Source organism: Vipera berus (assembly GCF_964194415.1).
Source record: "Vipera berus genome assembly, chromosome: 7".
NCBI lineage: Eukaryota > Metazoa > Chordata > Lepidosauria > Squamata > Viperidae > Vipera > Vipera berus.
In genome coordinates, this window is record NC_138209.1 from 55,468,124 (window position 1) to 55,488,702 (window position 20,579).

At 39.6% G+C, this 20,579-nt stretch overlaps 1 protein-coding gene across 5 annotated transcripts in view; it reads left to right on the forward strand.

Annotated features, from left to right (window-relative positions):
• The window catches only part of LCORL (ligand dependent nuclear receptor corepressor like), a 246,480-nt gene that overhangs the window by 140,772 nt on the left and 85,129 nt on the right, over positions 1–20,579 (forward strand). For 3 of the 5 annotated variants that reach the window (XR_014027093.1, XM_081332617.1, XM_081332619.1), the window contains exons 5-6: positions 5,430–5,684; positions 13,126–13,213. Coding sequence is in view for 4 of the 5 variants with exons in the window: in XM_081332617.1 (XP_081188743.1) it covers positions 5,430–5,684; positions 13,126–13,213 (343 nt within the window). In the remaining variant the exon portion in view is untranslated. Of the gene's footprint in view, positions 1–5,429; positions 5,685–13,125; positions 13,214–14,450; positions 18,979–20,579 lie in introns of those variants that run through there. The other 2 variants (XM_081332618.1, XM_081332620.1) reach the window with 2 other exon arrangements.

A 20,579-nucleotide genomic window follows, 5' to 3' on the forward strand; every position in this document is an offset into this window, starting at 1 on the left:
GTTGCAAACTTCTTGATAATGTTGCGCACTGTGGACAAAGGCAAATCTAGATCTCTGGAGATGGACCTGTAACCTTGAGATTGTTGATATTTGTCCACAATTTTGGTTCTCAAGTCCTCAGACAGTTCTCTTCTCCTCTTTCTGTTGTCCATGCTTAGCGTGGCACACACAGACACACAATGCAAAGACTAAGTGAACTTCTCTCCTTTTTATCTGCTTTCAGGTGTGATTTTTATATTGCCCACACCTGTTACTTGCCCAAGGTGAGTTTAAAGGAGCATCACATGCTTGAAACAATGTTGTTTACCCACAATTTTGAAAGGGTGCCAATAATTTTGTCCGGCCCATTTTTGGAGTTTTGTTTGACATTATGTCCAATTTGCTTTTTTTCCTCCCTTTTTTGTTGTGTTCCAATACACACAAAGAGAATAAACCTGTGTATAGCAAAACATGTGTTCCTGCAATACTTTTCTGTGAGAAATACTTGATTTTCTGGAAAAATTTCTGGGGTGCCAACAATTTCGAGCATGACTTTATAATATTCATTCCCCCTCCTATTTTCCCTGTAAGATGGGTTGGGCTGAGAGAGAATGACTCGCCCAAGAATACCCGGACAGCTTTCACTTCTAGAACTTTCATGTTCTCCATTAACTTTAAGCTGGTTGGGATGCATGTGGCTGAGGGACACTGCAACAATTGTAAACAAGAAAATTTGTTGCAAAGCTAGTTTTTTTATTGTTACTTCAAATGGTCTCTATACAAGGCAGTTGGTAAGCAAGAATTACTTGTAGTCTACAGTATATTTACAAGAAAAAATAACCCTCTAAAAAGTAGCCACTTTTAATACACTAGGAACTTTTCAGTTGGACTCCACAGGCCTTGAATTGGACTCCTCTACTCCTTGTGGTCCCCTTCATGGATTACTGCCTTGTCGTGGCGAAGGGGCTTGCGTAATTCAATGAAGCTATGAGCTATGCCGTGCAGGGCCACCCAAGACGGACAGGTCATAGCAGAGAGTTCTGACAAAACGTGATCCACTGGAGAAGGAAATGGCAAACCACTCCAGTATCTTTGCCATGAAAACCCTATGGACAGTACCAAAAGGCAAAACGATATGACGCTGGAAGATGAGCCCCTCAGGTCAGAAGGCGTCCAATATGCTACTGGGGAAGAGCAGAGGGCTAGTACTAGTAGCGCCAGAAAGAATGAAGCGACTGGGCCAAAGCCGAAAGGACGCTCAGCTGTGGATATGTCTGGTGGTGAAAGGAAAGTCCGATGCTGTAAAGATTTTTTCTCCATAGGAACCTGGAATGTAAGATCCATGAATCAAGGAAAACTGGACGTGGTCAAACAAGAGATGACAAGACTGAACATTGACATCTTAGGTATCAGCGAACTAAAATGGACAGGAATGGGTGAATTTAATTCAGATGACCATCAGGTATACTACTGTGGGCAAGAATCCTTCAGAAGAAATGGAGTAGCCTTCATAGTCAATAAAAGAGTAGGAAAAGCAATACTGGGATACAATCCTCAAAATGACAGAATGATCTCAGTTCGAATCCAAGGCAAACCATTCAATATCACAGTAGTCCAGGTCTATGCCCCAACCACCAGTGCTGAAGAGGATGAAATTGACCAGTTCTATGAAGCACTACAGCACCTTATAGAACTAACACCAAAAAATGATGTTCTTATCATCATGGGGGATTGGAATGCTAAAGTAGGAAGCCAAAAGATAACTGGAATAACAGGCAAGTTTGGCCTTGGAGTGCAAAATGAAGCAGGGCACAGGCTGATAGAATTCTGTCAAGAGAATACAATGGTCATAGCAAACACTCTTTTCCAACAACCCAAGAGACGGCTCTACACATGGACATCACCAGATGGTCAACACAGAAATCAGATTGACTATATGCTCTGCAGCCAAAGATGGAGAAGCTCTATACAGTCAGTAAAAACAAGACCAGGAGCTGACTGTGGCTCAGACCATGAGCTTCTCCTTGCAAAGTTTAGGCTTAAACTGAAGAAAGTAGGGAAAAGCACTAGGCCACTCAGGTATGAATTAAATCATATCCCTGTTGAATATACAGTAGAGGTGACAAATAGATTTAAGGAATTAGATCTGATAGACAGAGTGCCTGAAGAACTATGGACAGAGGTTCGCGACATTGTACAACAGGTAGCAACCAAAACCATCCCAAAGAAAAAGAAATGCAAGAAAGCAAAATGGCTGTCTGAGGAAGCTTTGCAAATAGCTGAGGAAAGGAGGGAAGCGAAAGGCAAGGGAGAAAAAGAAAGATACACCCAATTGAATGCAGAATTCCAGAGAATAGCTAGAAGAGATAAGAATGCCTTCTTAAATGAACAGTGCAAAGAAATAGAAGAAAATAATAGAATAGGGAGGACCAGAGATCTTTTCAAGAAAATTGGAGAAATGAAGGGAACGTTTAATGCAAAAATGGGCATGATAAAGGACCAAAATGGCAGGGACCTAACAGAGGCAGAAGAGATTAAGAAGAGGTGGCAAAATTACACAGAAGAACTATACAAGAATGAGCTTAACGTCCCTGATAATCACAATGAGGTGGTCACTGACCTCGAGCCAGACATCCTAGAATGTGAAGTGAAGTGGGCCTTAGAAAAGCTGAGCAACAACAAAGCTAGTGGAAGTGACAGTATTCCAGCTGAGCTATTCAAAATCTTAAAAGACGATGCAGTAAAAGTGCTACACTCAATTTGCCAGCAAATTTGGAAAACTCAACAGTGGCTACAGGATTGGAAAAGATCAGTTTACATTCCAATTCCAAAGAAAGGCAGTGCCAAAGAATGTTCAAACTATCGCACCATTGCACTCATTTCTCATGCTAGTAAAGTCATGCTTAAAATCCTACAAGCTAGACTTCAGCAGTATGTGGATCGAGAACTACCAGAAGTGCAGGCAGGATTTCGAAGAGGCAGAGGAACTAGAGATCAAATTGCCAACATACGCTGGATCATGGAGAAAGCTAGGGAGTTCCAGAAAAACATCTACTTCTGCTTCATTGACTATGCTAAAGCCTTTGATTGTGTGGATCATAACAAACTGTGGCAAGTTCTTAAAGAGATGGGAGTACCAGACCATCTTATTTGTCTCTTGAGAAACCTATATGCGGGTCAAGAAGCAACAGTGAGAACTGGACACGGAACCACTGATTGGTTCAAAATTGGGAAAGGAGTCCGGCAAGGCTGTATACTGTCGCCCTGCCTATTTAACTTATATGCAGAGCACATCATGAGAAAGGCAGGGCTAGATGAATCAAAAGTTGGAATTAAGATTGCCGGAAGAAATATCAACAACCTAAGATACGCAGATGATACCACTCTAATGGCAGAAAGTGAAGAAGAACTAAAGAGCCTCTTGTTGCAGGTGAAGAAGGAGAGTGCAAAACTTGGGTTGAAACTTAACATTAAGAAAACCAAGATCATGGCATCTGGCCCTCTCAATTCCTGGCAAATAGATGGGGAAGAAATGGAGGTAGTGACAGATTTTATTTTCCTGGGCTCCAAGATCACTGCAGATGGGGACTGTAGCCAAGAAATTAAAAGACGCTTGCTCCTGGGGAGGAAAGCCATGGCAAATCTAGACAGCACACTAAAAAGCAGAGACATCACCCTGTCAACAAAAGTGCGTATAGTCAAGGCTATGGTCTTCCCAGTTGCAACGTATGGCAGTGAAAGTTGGACCATAAGAAAGGCTGAGCGCCAAAGAATTGAGGCCTTTGAACTGTGGTGCTGGAGAAGACTCCTGCGAGTCCCTTGGACCGCAAGGCGATCAAACCGGTCAGTCCTAGAGGAGATCAATCCTGACTGCTCTTTAGAAGGCCAGATCCTGAAGCTAAAACTCAAATACTTTGGCCACCTAATGAGAAGGAAGGACTCACTGGAGAAGAGCCTAATGCTGGGAAAGATCGAGGGCAATAGAAGAAGGGGACGACAGAGAATGAGGTGGCTGGATGGAGTCACTGAAGCAGTAGGCGTGAGCTTAAATGGACTCCAGAAGATGGTAGAGGACAGGAAGGCCTGGAGGAATGTTGTCCATAGGGTCGCGATGGGTCGGACACGACTTCGCAGCTAACAACAACAACAACTCCTTGTGGTTTTTTGCAACAATACAAGTGTTTGATAGGCTGAAAAGTAAGCTCTTTTTGGCATGCAATGCTTTAATTGTTGATGAAATTAGCTCTTGCATTATTTTTGTTTTTCTGTGAATGGTCCTAAAAAGCACAAAAGGAATTATTGGAATAATTCAGAATGCATTGGTGGAGATTTGCACAAAGAACTATCTATGTTCTTTCAGTTGTCAGTAAAAATTAAACAATAAAATATCCAAAGAAGCTTCTTCTGAATTAGAGATATTATAAACCAGGTACTTTTCCATCTATGTTAATTTGGCTCTTTCATATGGAATAAATTATCATTCAGACTGTGCTGAAGTACTTGCTGGGGTATCACTAAAATTGTAGAACCAAGCTGAAGTGGGCAAACATTTGGGGCTAAGGGACAAGGACTACCAGGGAGGTGGAGGAGACTGGGCTCATCCATTTTCACACCCACCCACTATTTGCCACCATTCCAAATTCGAGCAAGCAATTAAACTCGGTGCAGTGGAGTGTGTGAAAATTAGATATGTCCAGCCTCCGCTGTCTCCTTACTGCCCGCTTCCCCTACTGCCACCACCTCTGAACGGCCTGAACACTGCTACCATTGCCAAATGGCCTGCAGCAGCAGTGACAAAGTGAAAAAATGGGCAGCCCCCAGCTGTGCTCTGTACTGTGCTCACCTGTTTGCTAACCCACCTACCCAGCTCTTCCTCTGTGGGAAGTTCCCAGTCATCGCTCTGTCCACTCGCTTCCCTGCCTGCCGGGTCCCTGCCTGTGGTGAGTTGTCCCCGCAGTGAATTGACCATGTTGAGTTGTCCTGTGATGACTTGGCAGTGGTAAATTGGCAGAGGCAACTTGGTGGTGGTGAGATGGCCACACCGAAATTCCTGCACTGAGTTGTCCTAGACCTGTTAAAATATATGAAAAACAGTTGCAGGATTAGGTATGCTTAGTAGTGAAAAGAAGGACTAGGGGCAACATGATAACAATGTTCCAATAAAGAAGAGCACCAGAAAGCAACACAAGAAGCAATGGATGGAAACTAACCAAGGAGGGAAGCAACCTAGAACTAAGGAGAAATTTCCTGACAGTTAGAACAGTATACCAATGGAATAGCTTACCTTCAGAAGTTGTTTAAAAGCATCACTGGATGCTTTTAAAAAGAGACTGGACAGCCATTTGTCTGAAATGATATAGGGTCTCCTGCTTGAGCAGGGGGTTAGACTAGAATGGTATACTGGTATTTATTCTAATGTGTATGTGAATGGTACTCTTTTCCTCCCACAGATCTTCCTCAGAACTGTGATCCTAACATTCCCCTTGTTGCTCAGGAATTAATGAAAAAGATGATCCGTCAATTTGCAATTGAATATATTTCAAAAAATAGTAAACTGCAAGAAAATCGAAATGGTTCATCATATGAAATGAATCTGATACGTAAAGATTTCCAAATGAACCAAACCGAAAATCTACTTCAGGAAGAACAAGATAGCCCTCTAGACCTCACTGTGAATCGAACACAAGAACAGGATGATCAGCAAGGTAATCCCTTTGAGTTGTTCATTTGGCATTGTTGAAAATGAATGTTATAATACATCTGAAAACAGTGTTGAAAATTATTGCAGTTGTATTAATTAGACTTGAGTCTAGAATATCTATTTTGAAAACCTATGAGGGCCATCCATGAATTTAGTTTTGCATTTTTTCACTCTGCTCACTGAATCTGAAGTTGAAATGATTGATGACTTTAGCCATGGGGTGAATTGTTTCTGTGACTTTGAAATAATTGCTGAAGCAATGAAATATCTGTTAAACACAATTGCTAACATTTTGGAACCAGTTCCTGCAGAGGTGATTGCTGTTTTCAGTGCTTTTATTTGCTATCTGTCCTACCCCAGACACCAATGCAGAAATGAGGTGCTAGATTCAGGATCAGGGACAGCATTTTGCCTAATAGAGATGCTGGGAAATGAAAGTTTCTTGCACACTTCTGGTTGATAGGATAGGTCTTTTCTCTGACCCGAGAGCCTCTCATGCTGAGGGAACTCAATATTTAGGCTTTTGTTTCTGTACACAGCCTTAGGTCCAGTTCCCTGTTGCTAACTCCCCTGGACACAGAACTCCAGCAAAGTCTCATAGCCTATTGAATCACACACTGCAATTGCTGCCTCGAATGGCAAATTATTTTTACAATTAAAAAAAAAACATTGTACAACCAGCCTTGGTTTGCTTCTTGACTCCCTAAATGCTCTTCTGGCAAGGAGTTAGGATCATTTAGGTGTCTACTCATGAACAGTTGCCAACAATTCTAGAGACAAGTGGCTGATTACAAGACTGAGCTACAGTGTTACTGCTAAATGGGCTGTCATAAGGGTTGTCACTCATGATTCACCAAGTGGCTGCAAGCATCCCTCTTTTCAGGAACTCTTCCTTGGCAAGATGGTAAAACATTCAGAGAAAGAAAAAGGGAAGAAACTGACTATGGTGCTACTCATACTCTTAAATAGAGTGTTATAAGAATCTGCAACCTATGTCTTTTGCTCAATCTTAATGTAGTCCATCATCATTTGAATTCATGACACAAAGATCTTGGGCATAGGACTTTAGTTTTACTGATAATATATGGGATGCTGATATTTTTTGATAAGATAGCTCATATTTGAGTCAAGTATGGAGCTGACAGCATGCAGTTTCAAATCCTTTGGGATTCGTTGTTTGATATCCACATATCTGTTAAAATAAGACTTCTATGATATTGTAAGGTAAAGGTTCACCCGCACATGTGTGCTAGTTGTTTCTGACTCTAGGGGCCAGTGCTCATCTCCGTTTCAAAACCGAAGAGCCAGCGCTTGTCCGAGAATGTCTCCGTGATCATGTGGCTGGCATGAGTAGACGCCAAAGGCGCACAGAACGCTGTTACCTTCCCACCATAGTGGTCCCTATTTTTCTACTTGCATTTTTACGTGCTTTCGAACTGCTAGGTTGGCAGAAGCTGGGACGAGTAACAGGTGCTCACTCTGTTACGCGGCACTCGGGATTCGACCCGCCAAACTGCCGACCTTCTGATCGACAAGCTCAGCGTCCTAACCCACTGAGCCACCGCGTCCCTTTTTTGTGATATTGTAGCCACCATTAATTCCACTTAAGTCTCTTGTGAGCTGAAAGCATTGACAGATTGAACATGAGCAGAGTGCATTTGGTAGAGGCTACTACAACTTGTTCCTCAAGTATATTTTGAAAACTTTTTCAGATGATACAGATTATCTTTGCTTATTAAAGCAAATTACTTGCACCTCATGGATAGCTAGAAAACTTCACTTTATGTATACATTTCCTTTCCATATACAAAACTGTTTAAAATAGAATTTTTTGCTTAAATGGTTTTATGAAATGTTATTTAATTTCATATACCGTATTTTCCGGCGTATAAGATGACTTTTGAACCCCTGAAAATCACCTCAAAAGTTGGAGGGTCGTCTTATACGCCGGGTCGTCTTATACGCCGGAAAAAAAACACCTTCGGATCTTTTTTCTGCTGGGCGGCGGGATCGCTGGGTGAATGGAGGCAGGCGATGGCGACCCGTGGTTAAGCGGCCGACGGCGAACGGGTGATAGAGGGCAAACTCTCGTCAGCTTCTGGGGCGGCTACTGCAGCTGCTGCCGTTGCTCGCTCAAGGACTGGCCGTGCTAGCGCCTCCAATGCTTGGCTGTCAGGTCCCCGACGAGAGGACGGGCAGGCGGTCCCCAGAGGCGCCCCGCTCGGCCGTAGGAAGGGAGAGCCTTTGCTCCCGCCGAGGCACCGCCTGACTCGCGCTGACCACAAGAATTGCTTGCTCGGAGTGCGGAACTGAGAGCAGCAGCGCAGCAGGCGAGAGAGCTCAGAGACAATAAGGCGAGGCACCCCTTTGGCGGGAAAGGAGCAAAGCTGGGCCAATCACCAATCAATCAATAGGGAGGGCCTCGCGCCCGCCGGACTCGTCACCAGCACCGCTCTCTCCCCCCGCGGGGATGCGTTTCCGCCAGACGGTGCTGTCGGAGACAAGCCAGCCTGGTGGCCGGGATCAGAGCTGCGCGCCGGACTAAGAGGCCGTTTCGTGAGGCGAGAGGGCGGCGGGAGGGGGGAAGGAGGAGGAGGAGTCCCCAGAAGAGGCAGGCAGGCGCGGCGTCCCAGGCGGGGCGTGGGCGCGGCAGTCGCTCTCCCGGTTTGGCAAGTTTCCCGGCGGGTGACCGAAGAGCAGCCTGCAACTAGGAGTGCGAGGCGCCGAGGACGGGAGAAGCAGCCGCTCGGGCGCATCAGCGCAACCGAGACGAGCCAGCAGGCAGCCGCCGTGAGCGTGGTGCTGAGGGGCAGCGGCAGGACGGCCTGGCCCAGCGCCTGCAGGACGGCCAGCAGCCCCACGCGCAGCAGCAGCCGCCGGCTCAGCAACAGGTCGGAGCGCAGGAGCCGCACCACCAGGCTGCCCAGGAAAAGCAGCCACACCGAAAGGCTGCACGCCCAGGCCAGCTCCATGAGGGGCAGGGCAGGAAGCCGGCCGGGAAGAGGGACCGGGAGCCCGGGCCGAGCGCGCCTTGGCCGACAGTGAGAGGGAAGTGGCACGTGAGTTCTAAAAAAGAGGCTGCGGGCGGAGCTGCCCCGCACTGCGCCGAATGGGAGAAGTTCAAGGCCTGGGGGGGAAGCAGGAGGGGCGCCGGCCGTGGCGGGGTGGCGGCTGCCCTCCGGTGCTGCCTGCCGCCCGGGAAACGCTGCGCCTCGGGGGCCGGCAGAAGCGCGGGAGGGCCGGCGGGTAAGTATTTTCCGGCGTATAAGACAAAACCTTCAAAATCTTCTTAAAAGTAGGGGGTCGTCTTATACGCTGGGTCGTCTTATACGCCGGAAAATACGGTAATTAATCTGTTTACTCACTTAACACTACTAGTTTTTTTTTTCTTTTAAGTGCTTTGGAATAAAATTACAGAGTTTTTTAGTGTACCCTGACCATCAGCAGAAATGACCATTCCACCTTGATCTTATGAGTCAGCTTTGTCTTAAGAAGTGTGTTCCAATCAAACTACAGGTGAAACTCGAAAAATTAAAATATCATGCAAAAGTTCATTTATTTCAGTAATGCAACTTAAAAGGGGAAACTAATATATGAGATAGACTCATTACATGCAAAGCAAGATAGTTCAAGCCATGATTTGTCATAATTGTGATGATTATGGCATACAGCTCATGAAAACCCTAAATCCACAATCTCAGAAAATTAGAATATTGTGAAAAGGTGCAATATTCTAGGCTCAAAATGTCCCACTCTAATCAGCTAATTAAGCCATAACACCTGCAAAGGGTTCCTGAGCCTTTAAATGGTCTCTCAGTCTGGTTCAGTAGGACTCACAATCATGACTGCTGACCTGACAGTTGTGCAGAAAACCATCATTGACACCCTCCATAAGGAGGGAAAGCCTCAAAAGGTAATTGCAAAAGAAGTTGGATGTTCCCAAAGTGCTGTATCAAAGCACATTAATAGAAAGTTATGTGGAAGGGAAAAGTGTGGAAGAAAAAGGTGCACAAGCAGTTTGGCGGGTCGAATCCCAAGTGCCGCGTAACAGAGTGAGCGCCTGTTACTCCTCCCAGCTTCTGCCAACCTAGCAGTTCGAAAGCACGTAAAAATGCAAGTAGAAAAATAGGGACCACTACGGTGGGAAGGTAACAGCGTTCCTTGCGCCTTTGGCATCTAGTCATGCCGGCCACACGCTCAGCGTCCTAACCCACTGAGCCACCGCGTCCCTTAAAGGCATACCGTATTTTTCGGACCATAAGACACACTTTTTCCCCCCAAAAGTGAGGGGGAAAACGAGGGTGCGTCTTATGGTCCGAAGGTGATCCGTATGTCCAGCCCCAACCTCCACAAGTGGAAAGCAAGGGAGATTGCCAGGAGCACAAATCGGCACGTGCTGAGAAACGCCGATCTCACACTCCTGCAATCTCCCTCGCTTGGTTTCAGCTTCCCTTGCTACAAGAAAAAGCAGGCTAAAACGGAGCGAGGGAGATTGCCAGGCACGCGATCTCACACTGCTGCAATCTCCCTCGCTCTGTTTCAGCCTGCTTTCTCTTGTAGCAAGGGAAACTGAAACCGCACGAGATCGTGTTCCTGGCAATCTCCCTCGCTCCGTTTCAACTTGCTTTCTGCAAGAGAAAGCCGGGCTGCAGGGCCGCCTCTGTTGGTACTGCTCTAACACAGAGAGGGAAGGACAAAGAGTGAGAGAAGGAAGGAAGGAAGGAACGAACAAACGAACAATGGGAGAGGAAGGGAGAGAGCGAGAGAGAAAGGGAGAGAGAGAAGGAAAAAGAAATAGGGAGGGAGAGAAAGGGAGAGGAGAAAGATAGGGAGGGAGAGAGAGAGAAGGAGAAAGAAAGGGAGAGAAATAGAGAGAGAGAAAGAGGGAGAGGGAGAGAAAGAAAGGGAGAGAGGGAGAAATAGAGGGAAAGAAAAATAGAGAGGGAGAGAAAGAGGGAGAAAGAAAGGGAGGGAAATAGGGAGAAATAGAGGGAAAGAGAAAAATAGAAAGGAGAGGGAGAGAAAGGGAGAGAGAAAGAAAGAGGGAGGGGGAGAGGGAGAGAAAGAGAAGGAGAGAGAGAAATTAAATTAGTAACATGATTGTTAAGTGAATCTGGTTTCCCCACTAACTTTGCTTGTCAGAAGGTTGCAAAAGGCGATCACATGACCCTGGAACAATGTGACCATCATAAATATGAATCGATTGCCAAGCATCCAAATGTAAATCACATGACCCTGGGGATGCTGCAATGGTCATAAGTGTGAAAAATGGTCATAAGTCACTTTTTTCAGTGCTTTGAACAGTCACTAAGTAAATTGTTGTAAGTCGAGGACTACCTGTACTTTATCAATTTTTTTCCTTTTTTTGGGGGGGTGTCAAGTTTTTGACACCTTGCTGGGCGACTGGTGGTACTCGGACATTGCCTTGTCCTAAAGGTGGTACAATGGATGAAAAGGTTGAAAAGCCCTGTTTTAGTATACTGATACTATTTGGTTCAGAATATTTTTTTTCTTGTTTTCCTGCTCTAAAAACTTATGGTCAGGTGCGTCTTATGGTCCGAAAAATACGGTATATTCCTTTATTGTTTTGGAACTATTGTATTGGTGTTACCGTCAAATAGACATACTGTAGTTTTTGAGGTCTACCAATCCTAATGCATTTCCTTTAAAAGTCCTGCACTTTTTATTAATGCAGGGTTAAATTTTTGGACCACTAAATACTATTGTATTTGAGCTCAAATTAGTACTGTTCTAACCTTTTAATAAATTTCACACCTAAGACTAGAATACCTTTTAATTCAACTGTTTCCATTTGTGCCTGCCCAAATTCTAAACTTATCATCACCATTTTAGCAGTTTGTATTTGCAATTTCCTGCTGCATTTGAATTTTTTTCTGCTAATTTTTTAGCAATATATTTGAAAGAAAGGTAAAAATACATATTATAAATAAAAATACATGCATTCTCTATAGGAAAGCATGCAGAAAAATATGCAACTTTACATCTTAGTGTAGCTAAAAAGGATGAATATGTTCAGTAGGTAATATATGGAAAAAGCTGAGGAAGAAGGTAAGTTGTACAACCCAGAACTCCCCTTGAATCCAAACATCTTACATAGGGTACATCATTTATGTTAGTTGAGTTTGAATCCTATTTTGGTTATTTTTAAAAAATTGTGATGAAAGGTAAGACTCATCAAATTAGGCTTTATTGACTAATCATATGTAAAATAAGTTGTAGAAAACCATCAGCTAATATTAATATTGTGATTTAATAGGATATATTAGACTGGGAGTTATTTAAATTATACATCTTATTTAACTGACATTAGATCAAGAATGGCTTAGAGGATTATAATGTTAAATTGTTTTGGACATATACACACATGAATACACTATTAAGTTTTGATTCTGATTCCTAATTGTCAGAAAAGAAGAGGAAAGATAGTGTTCTTACAGTCAAGGTTCATTTTCATTAAAGGAGAAGAAAGTGAAATCTTTTGCAGAAAAAATCCTTATTTCTGCTATATTGCAAAATTGATTATGTGTTATTATAATTATTGTAAAAAATAGAATACAACTTTTTCCTTGAGTTTTCTTTGGGTAATACTAGGAATTAACAATAATGGAAACTAATTAACCTGTGACTTAATACAAGATTCTAATTCATTATGAATACCTGACATTTTAGTGAGGTTTTTTTTAATTTTCTGCTTAAATAAATCTTCTTGAAATTAAGGCATCATCTTCACCACCAAAGAGTCACTTTGAAAAATAAAACAAAATAATATATAATTCTCAGCTATGGGATTTTTTTGTAAAAGGGTCTCTGCACCATTGGATAATAGGTCCCATTTTTCATTTTGTGCTTGTTGTTTAATTGAGTTTCCACTGTGTAATGCTGGTTGTGAGAAGTATCTAATTACGGATATATCGCTCAGTGCTTCTTTTCTATAATACATCATTCCACATTAGCTGAGCATTACATTTTAAAATATTCCCGTTAGAATATTCCCACAAGTACAATTTTTAAATCTTTCTAATTTTTAAATCCTGGAATTGATTTTACTATCCAGAAGTTTTTAAATACAGGGAACTGTTGAGAAATAGCACAATACTGTTCTAATCTAATTCAGACTCCACAATGTCTGCTGAATAGCCTTGATCTACTTAGTTTTTAAGTGCTGTCCTGCTACTAGAAAATATAAAATGTCAAAAGGGCAATATTCCCAGGCTTCAGAGACCAACTGAAATTAAAAAAAAGTAATGGGTGTTTGCAATAATAGTACTGGCAGCATCCTTGAGTTGCATAGCATAAGACATAAAGATTAATAACAGAAACTGATGTATAGCATAAGAGTTTCTTTGTAATTGCCCTTTGTCATTTTGTTATTGATAATAGTATGAATATGTTTTTTACTTTTACATGCCCCATTTTTGTAATAGGGGATGGAGTACTAGATCTCTCTACGAAGAAAACAAACTTGGAACAGTCACAGTATGATGGGTCGTGTTCTGAAAATTCATTGTCTGGGTAAGCATATTAAGCATTATTCTGCTTTATTTTAAAGGGAGTAGGTGGAAGTAAGACTTAAATGTGAAGATTTATTTTGGAATTGACTTTTATAAAATGTATGTTAACACACTTCTTTGCTTATGCCAGGGTTTCACTCATAATTGTATGTTCGTGTATAATTTAATTCATTTTATGTTTTTCACTTTTTTCTGTTAAAGAAAAGTTATCAGAACAATCACCAAACTTTAGTTCATGTTCCTAAAAATAAAATAAAATGCTTATGTACATAATGCAATTAGGAAACTAAGTAATTGAATTAAATCTATTTGATATGAGTTTAAACCTTTCCCATTGGAAAAATAAAAATATTTTACATTTTAATAGATTCTGGATGTTAGAAAAAAAATTAAAGCAACTATAATTTTAGTGCCCCCAAAAGAGAGTTCTCTTGCATTTTTATTTTACTATGGTATGTGATGTCATGCTATTGAGATACCATTTATGAATGATTAATGTGCTGCTGTAATAAATATTTACTGAAATTACATTGAAATTACATTGAAGTAACATATTATAATTCTGGCATCTTTCCAGTCATAACAGTCACTTATCATTTGTGTAATAGAATTATTCCTTTGGGGAAAACCCCCCAGAAAAACTGCTTGCATTGCATATCTTTCTTTCTATTTTCCACTCCCCTACTAGTCACACACACTTCTAACTTTACTAGAAATTAGAAATAGTATTTAGGACTTTTAATTGCATTTTTTTAAAAAAAAAACTGGATGTGTTAAGGTTCTTTTTAATAGTTATAAACAACGTTTCTATAAGGGGGTTGACTCTTTTATTACTTGTTTAGCGGTAACGTCACGTTTCTACTAACAAAACTCCTTTAGGATGGGGACATTCAATGGATGTTAGATTGTGAAAAAAGAAGTTTTAAGTGTTACTCTGCGAGCATCTGTCAAAAGGGAATTGAAAACAGATGACAAAGTTATCAAATCCTGAGCTAGGATTTAAAGTTCTTGGAAGGGCTGCTCTAGAAGCTGGGCTATCATTTTCTCACATGGTCCTACCAGAACTCTAACTTTTGCTATGGTAATCAATAGCTACCACAACTCAAAGCCTTAAAAGTGTCAGAAGCAGTGATGTTACCTAAGCAAGGAGTGTAATAAAGGAGTGGACCCTTCCCTTCCATAGCTGTGTGAGAGTCTCTCATGCATCAGTTCACCATCGTTTCATTCCATCCATCCAGGAGACTCCACAGAAACAAAGAGGACTTTGTGGAAAGAAGTGCTGAGTTTGCAGATGGTTTGCTCTCAAAAGCCTTGAAAGACGTTCAGTCCGGAGCACTGGACATTAATAAAGCAGGCATCCTTTATGGCATACCTCAAAAAACTTTACTTCTCCACTTAGAAGCCTTACCAGCAGGAAACCCTGCACTCTTTAAAAACAAATCTCGAGATTTCAAGGACACCTGTTCTTACAAGGACAGTCCAGAGCCTTGTGCCGTGCTGCAAAAAGTAGCCTTGTGGGCAAAAGCTCAAGCAGAGCGCATAGAAAAAAATAAACTTAGTCTACTTGAAACCTCAGAATTAAGATTCCCAACAGCTTCCAATTACCTCCACCAGTTAACTTTGCAAAGAATGGTCACTCAGTTTAAAGAAAAAAATGAAAGTGTACAGTATGAAATGTCAGCTCCAGCTGTGCAATTAAAAATTCCTCAGCTGAGGATCAGTGCTGTTCCTAAACAGCATGAGAATGCTGGACTTCTGGATGTCATATACCATGTTTCCAAAACCTCATCAGTCTTAGAAGGATCAGCCCTTCAAAAACTGAAAACTATATTCCCCAAACAGAGCAAAGTGGAATGTTCTGCATCTGTAACTCCTTCAAGTTTGGACACCTATTTTCTGCATGGGGACCTCTCTCCTTTGTGTCTTAATACTAAGAACGGCATTGTTGATGGCACCTCTGAATCCACAGAAGACGGCTTAGACCGTAAGGATAATAAACAACCAAGGAAAAAACGTGGTCGCTACCGGCAGTATGATCATGAAATAATGGAGGAAGCTATTGCAATGGTAATGAGCGGGAAAATGAGCGTTTCCAAAGCACAAGGGATCTATGGGGTACCTCACAGCACTTTAGAATACAAAGTTAAAGAGAGATCTGGAACTCTGAAGACACCTCCGAAGAAGAAGCTCCGATTACCAGACACTGGGCTGTTTAATATCACAGATTCAGGGACTGGCACCTGCAAAAACAGCAGCAAGCCTATGTAGTTTAATTTGTTAGAAACTGTATTTTTGTGTGTGTGTGTGTGTGTGTGTGTGTGTGTGTGTGTGTGTGTGTGTACGCGCACGCGTGCATACGTGCATGGGCAGGTGTAAGCATATATGCGGGAGAAACATGTTCACTTAGAAGAAATGAAATTTTGCAGTTCAGAAACCACATACATGCCTTTTTGAAGAACAATTTTATTCAGGGTTTTCACTGTGGACAATATGATAGAATTGATCACAATTGTGATAGTTTGTATTTAATATAATCCTTGTACAAATAAGTGAAAAGAATTCAGGTTTTATTTAGTTGTCAGCATAAAATGTTGGGAACAACATCTATTTGTCATGTGGAATACTACTTTTTAATGATGAAGATTGACCCTAGCCATTCAGTAATCCATCATATTAAGGAAATACATGATTTGTGCTTTTAGGGTATTTATCCTCTCAAAATATTTTCAGTAGTTGCTCACAACTGAAAATAAGCAAATCAAGGAAAGAGGACAGTTCTAGTTTCTTACTATGGAAACTGATATGAAGTATTAGTTAAAAGCAGACAATGGAAAAGAATAAGTACATTAGAGCCTAACATTGATATAAAGTAAATATTTCATTTTTAAAAGCGTGTAAGCAACAAAACTGGGTTATTAAAATGTTATTGTTGGTTTAGCAAGAAATTGGTGTTTACAAAATATATGCTTGTGGAAACTGACAAATTTAGTTGTAGCTATAGAATAACTGTTAAATGAGATGGAATACTAAAGGCATACATAAACTGGTTTTCCTTTAGTATGGAAAATAAGCTAACTTATAAGAGGAGGAAAGTTGGAATGCATAGTAGAGCATGTTTCATAATGTGCACAGTATGAGCTTGAAAATGGTTATATTGATTTAAGTGTGCTGATAGTTGGTTTTATGACTACTTACATTTATTTTAAGGATTGATTAACACTCCTACTGAAAAACCTCACAATAACAGTAACGTTTTTGCTGCTGTGACATTTCAAACCTTTTTCAGTTTATCAAAATGAATATCAGGTTTTCATTTTGGTGGGCCGATACATCATCATTTTGCTAATAACCAAATCTTGCAGTTCAGGGTCTTAATAGAATTACCAATTTAAAAAACAGTAAAAACTGTTTTGAACTTTCAGTACTGGAATAGATAGATAGATACATACATACATACATACATATATACATGCACACACTCATACATACACACACGCACGCACACATATATATATATATATACACACACACATATATATATACATATATACATACATACATTGTGTGTGTGTACATATATACGTATACATATATGTATATGTGTATAAAACCTCAAGAGGACAGTTATTTATATTACAGTTTTTGAATGAACTTCAGATTAGTCATAATCAGGAATGATCCTTCTCACAGAGAAAATCCAGTAGGGTTCAGAAAGAAATGTGCGCTCTTTAGAAATGTGCTCACAGACTGAGCTTCAAAGAGATTAAAAGATTTGCATGATTTTCTTGTATTCCTAGGCAACTGCACTTCTTACTAAAATTATTTAAGCTCTGGCATTTGTGTTATCTTTATCAAATATCTATCAGAGTGGTAGGAAATTCAAAAAATTGCAGTTACTGATTGATTGATTGATCGATTAATCACATGCCTCAGAGCATCTTTAGTTAGGGAACAGAGAGGAATAAATTTCTGTGGAGCTCTACAGCAGTTTCACTGTGTAAGCAATTGCTTACTAGAAGGATCATACTCATTTAATTTTATATATTACATAACTTTGTCCTTTCCTACCATTTCTGTATATGAATGAAGACATCAATTTTTCATTGAAAAAACTAGATTTTTATGGGAAAGATTAATATTTCCAAAAGTGTTCTTTTTCCCATATATGGATGACTAAATATGTTTAACTTAATATACAAGTTCATTCTTTAAATTCTGTGAATTGTACCGTCTACAGTATATTCACATTCAACTTGGTAATTTCAGCATAAACTAGGAAGGGATTTGTCCCCTAATAAATTGGGGTTACTTACAGAATAAAAGCAACACAACCATGTAATCAGTTCATTGAGAATTTAGATGATCTGTGCTGAATTTTCTTCAGCTCAACTGCATGGGAAACAAGCTCAAAAATTAAAATTCATACCACAGATGAGATTAATATTTGTCAAGTCATCTAAGAACTAAGCCATATGTTCATCAGGATTAAGATTATTCATTAATAATATATTTCCCCAATAGAAAATAAGATTTCAGGTTTATTTGGAGGACTGCTAGGACTATGATTCGTTGCTTATATAGGGACTTGGGATACATCCAACCTCCTGTTACAACTCTTTACTTTCCCCCTTATTCCTGAAGGTTATGAGATAAGGATAGGATGAGCAGGAAGGGAGGAAGAATATACCCATTCAAGAGTGGGACTTGTTTGTTCCCAGCCTGTTTTTAAATGTTTTAGACAATTTTAATTTCATGTCTATATGAAAGACAAATTGCAGTACTCTTTTAATATCATTTAAATGGTGGCCTGACCAAAAAGTAACAGGATTCATAAAATCAGGGATCATTTTGCTATTGACTTTAACAGTGGTAGTTTTGTATGTAATATTATAATTAATTTTCAGCATTTTCGTACTTGTATTTATTTTTGGCCAGAAATAGTATATTAAAATATTTTTTGATAGTTTGTAGATAATGTTCAACCTGTAAGTTTTAAAAATAAATGCTAATTATTTCTAATGAATAGGCTGAACCTTTGATTATAAAACTGACGAAAGGCAGGGAAATACATAAGCTCCCCCTCACCCACCCTAATGTATCCATTCTAAAGGCTATTTAAATTATAATTTTAAAGTACTTTTCAAATTTAGTTACCAGTCGCTACTTAGAAATTGACAAGTTTCTGAAAATTCATATTTCAGTAGACTTTTAAATGAAGGTGAAAGCAGGCTTTTTTTTGCTTTCTACTTATTTGAATGTTTCTCAAGTATTTTATATTAAAAAAAGAAAAAAACAGTGCCTCTGTTTTTAGAACTGCTCAGTAAATTGTTTAAACCATTTCTGGTAGCTAATGCCTATTTTATATTAAATTAAATTGTATAATAAATTTAGTGAGACTGATTTTTTTTAGTTGTTTACAGTACAAATACCTGTATTTGTGTTTTGTTTTTGTTTTAAATTGCAGTATTTCCATTGATGCAGTAATTTAGTAAAACTCTGTGGCTGCCTTGATTTTTGACAGATTTTGTTAATAACTGATATCTAGGCAATTAGTTCTATTTATGCATAAATCAATTGCACTATACTTCATGAACTATTTATTACAATCTTTTCTAATGAATTCCATGTATTTGTCTTGTGTTGTACATGTACTGTAATTCTGTTTCCTCTTTGTGTTGTTATATTTCCAGATCTGATTGTATGAATTTGTTAATGTGTTTCTATGTTGTAATTTTTAGTAAAGCACTTCAATGCTTTTGCACATAAATTTACAAAACTGATGTGTGATTGATTGGTCATTCAGTAAAAGAAAAATGCTTCATGTTGGCTTACTTGGTTTACTCTCTGGGCATAATTTTATTGGTAAAATGGCAGGGCAAACTGAAACATAAAGCAGGCACATTGGACGCCAGGAAAGATACTTAATAGATAAAGTGCTGCTCTTTTGCACATCCATACATTTCTTTGTGCAATGAGACTTAATTCTGCCCTGGGTTTGTTAGGTTTAAGGAATTGAATTGTAGCATTATAATTAAATTATGTTTGTCAATTTTCATTTGCAAACTGCATAGTTCAATTGAGACTCAGTTTCTAGGACTTCAGAGCTGCGTGGCTTGTAATGCTAGAAAATATATTAAACACATTCTATTTAATAACTTTACAATTTTCTATTATCATACAGGAGAGGAAAAGATTACAAAGTTTGAATTGATGGTACATATATACTATAGTATATGCATGTCTGCTAAATGTGTGCACTGAGGATCAGCAAGTAAAACTTAATAAAGATTGTGAAGGGACAGATCTCGAGTTACTGAAGAGATATAAAGATCACTTTCCATACTAAATGCTTGCAAACTGTGTGAACAGGATTATTCATACATATACATGCAGAGTTAAGAGCAAGATTTATCATTTTTGCCTACAGTGTATTTACTAAATAGTTTCACCAGCCCTGCTTTGCAGGACTCTTTATGGTCAGTACTTCCATGCAAAGAAACTTCCATACTTTGTAGATGAAGTCGCCCTTTGAAGGATCACATCATTCAGCCATCTAAATGCCTTTGAATTCTCAGATTAGCAGTGACTCAACCTAATGGGTAATATGATTTTACACAGATTTCCAGAGACATGGTATTGCTGTTGCATTCTGTTGGTTTCTTCTGAAAGGCAGGAATCAAAGCAGTCATTTCTTCAACTGTTTAGACAGAAACCCTGATATGTTACTATCATAGTTGTAATTTTAGAGTAGATTTCACTTTATTGCTGGGAAAAGTGGGTGAAGTTATTCTGCAGATTAGAACTATGCTGTGCAACTTCTGAGAGGAAGGTGATACTTATTTAATACAAATATATATATGAGGCATATTAGGTCAATACTCCCCCTCCCCTTGAATCTTATGTAGTTAGAGCTGTAATTTCCAAATCTAGAAGATTAGTACTGTAATATGAATAGTGTGTCATGTTCAGAGTTTGGTGATCTGTTTGAAATACATTACTTTTCTGAAACAGAATTGTATATTGCTACATTTAAGAGTATTAATAGACATTAATATTTGAGGCTGCATTGTGCAATTTTTCTCCTTAAATCAGTAATTACTTTTTGTTGTGAACAGTTCACTTTTCAGTTTGAATTAATGACTTGGTAAGTAGTAACAATTTTTAATATTTTGTAGTTGAAATATTTCAAGCAATAGGTGTTGTAGGTAAATTCTTAGTTATATCTAACTTCACTGATTTATTTCTAGACAGAGACACATTTATACACATAGTGTGTGTGTGTGTGTGTATAAATCACTGTGTATATAGTTTTGTAAACTAAAATATACACAGATAAAAATATATCTCCCATCTGAAAGCCACTATAA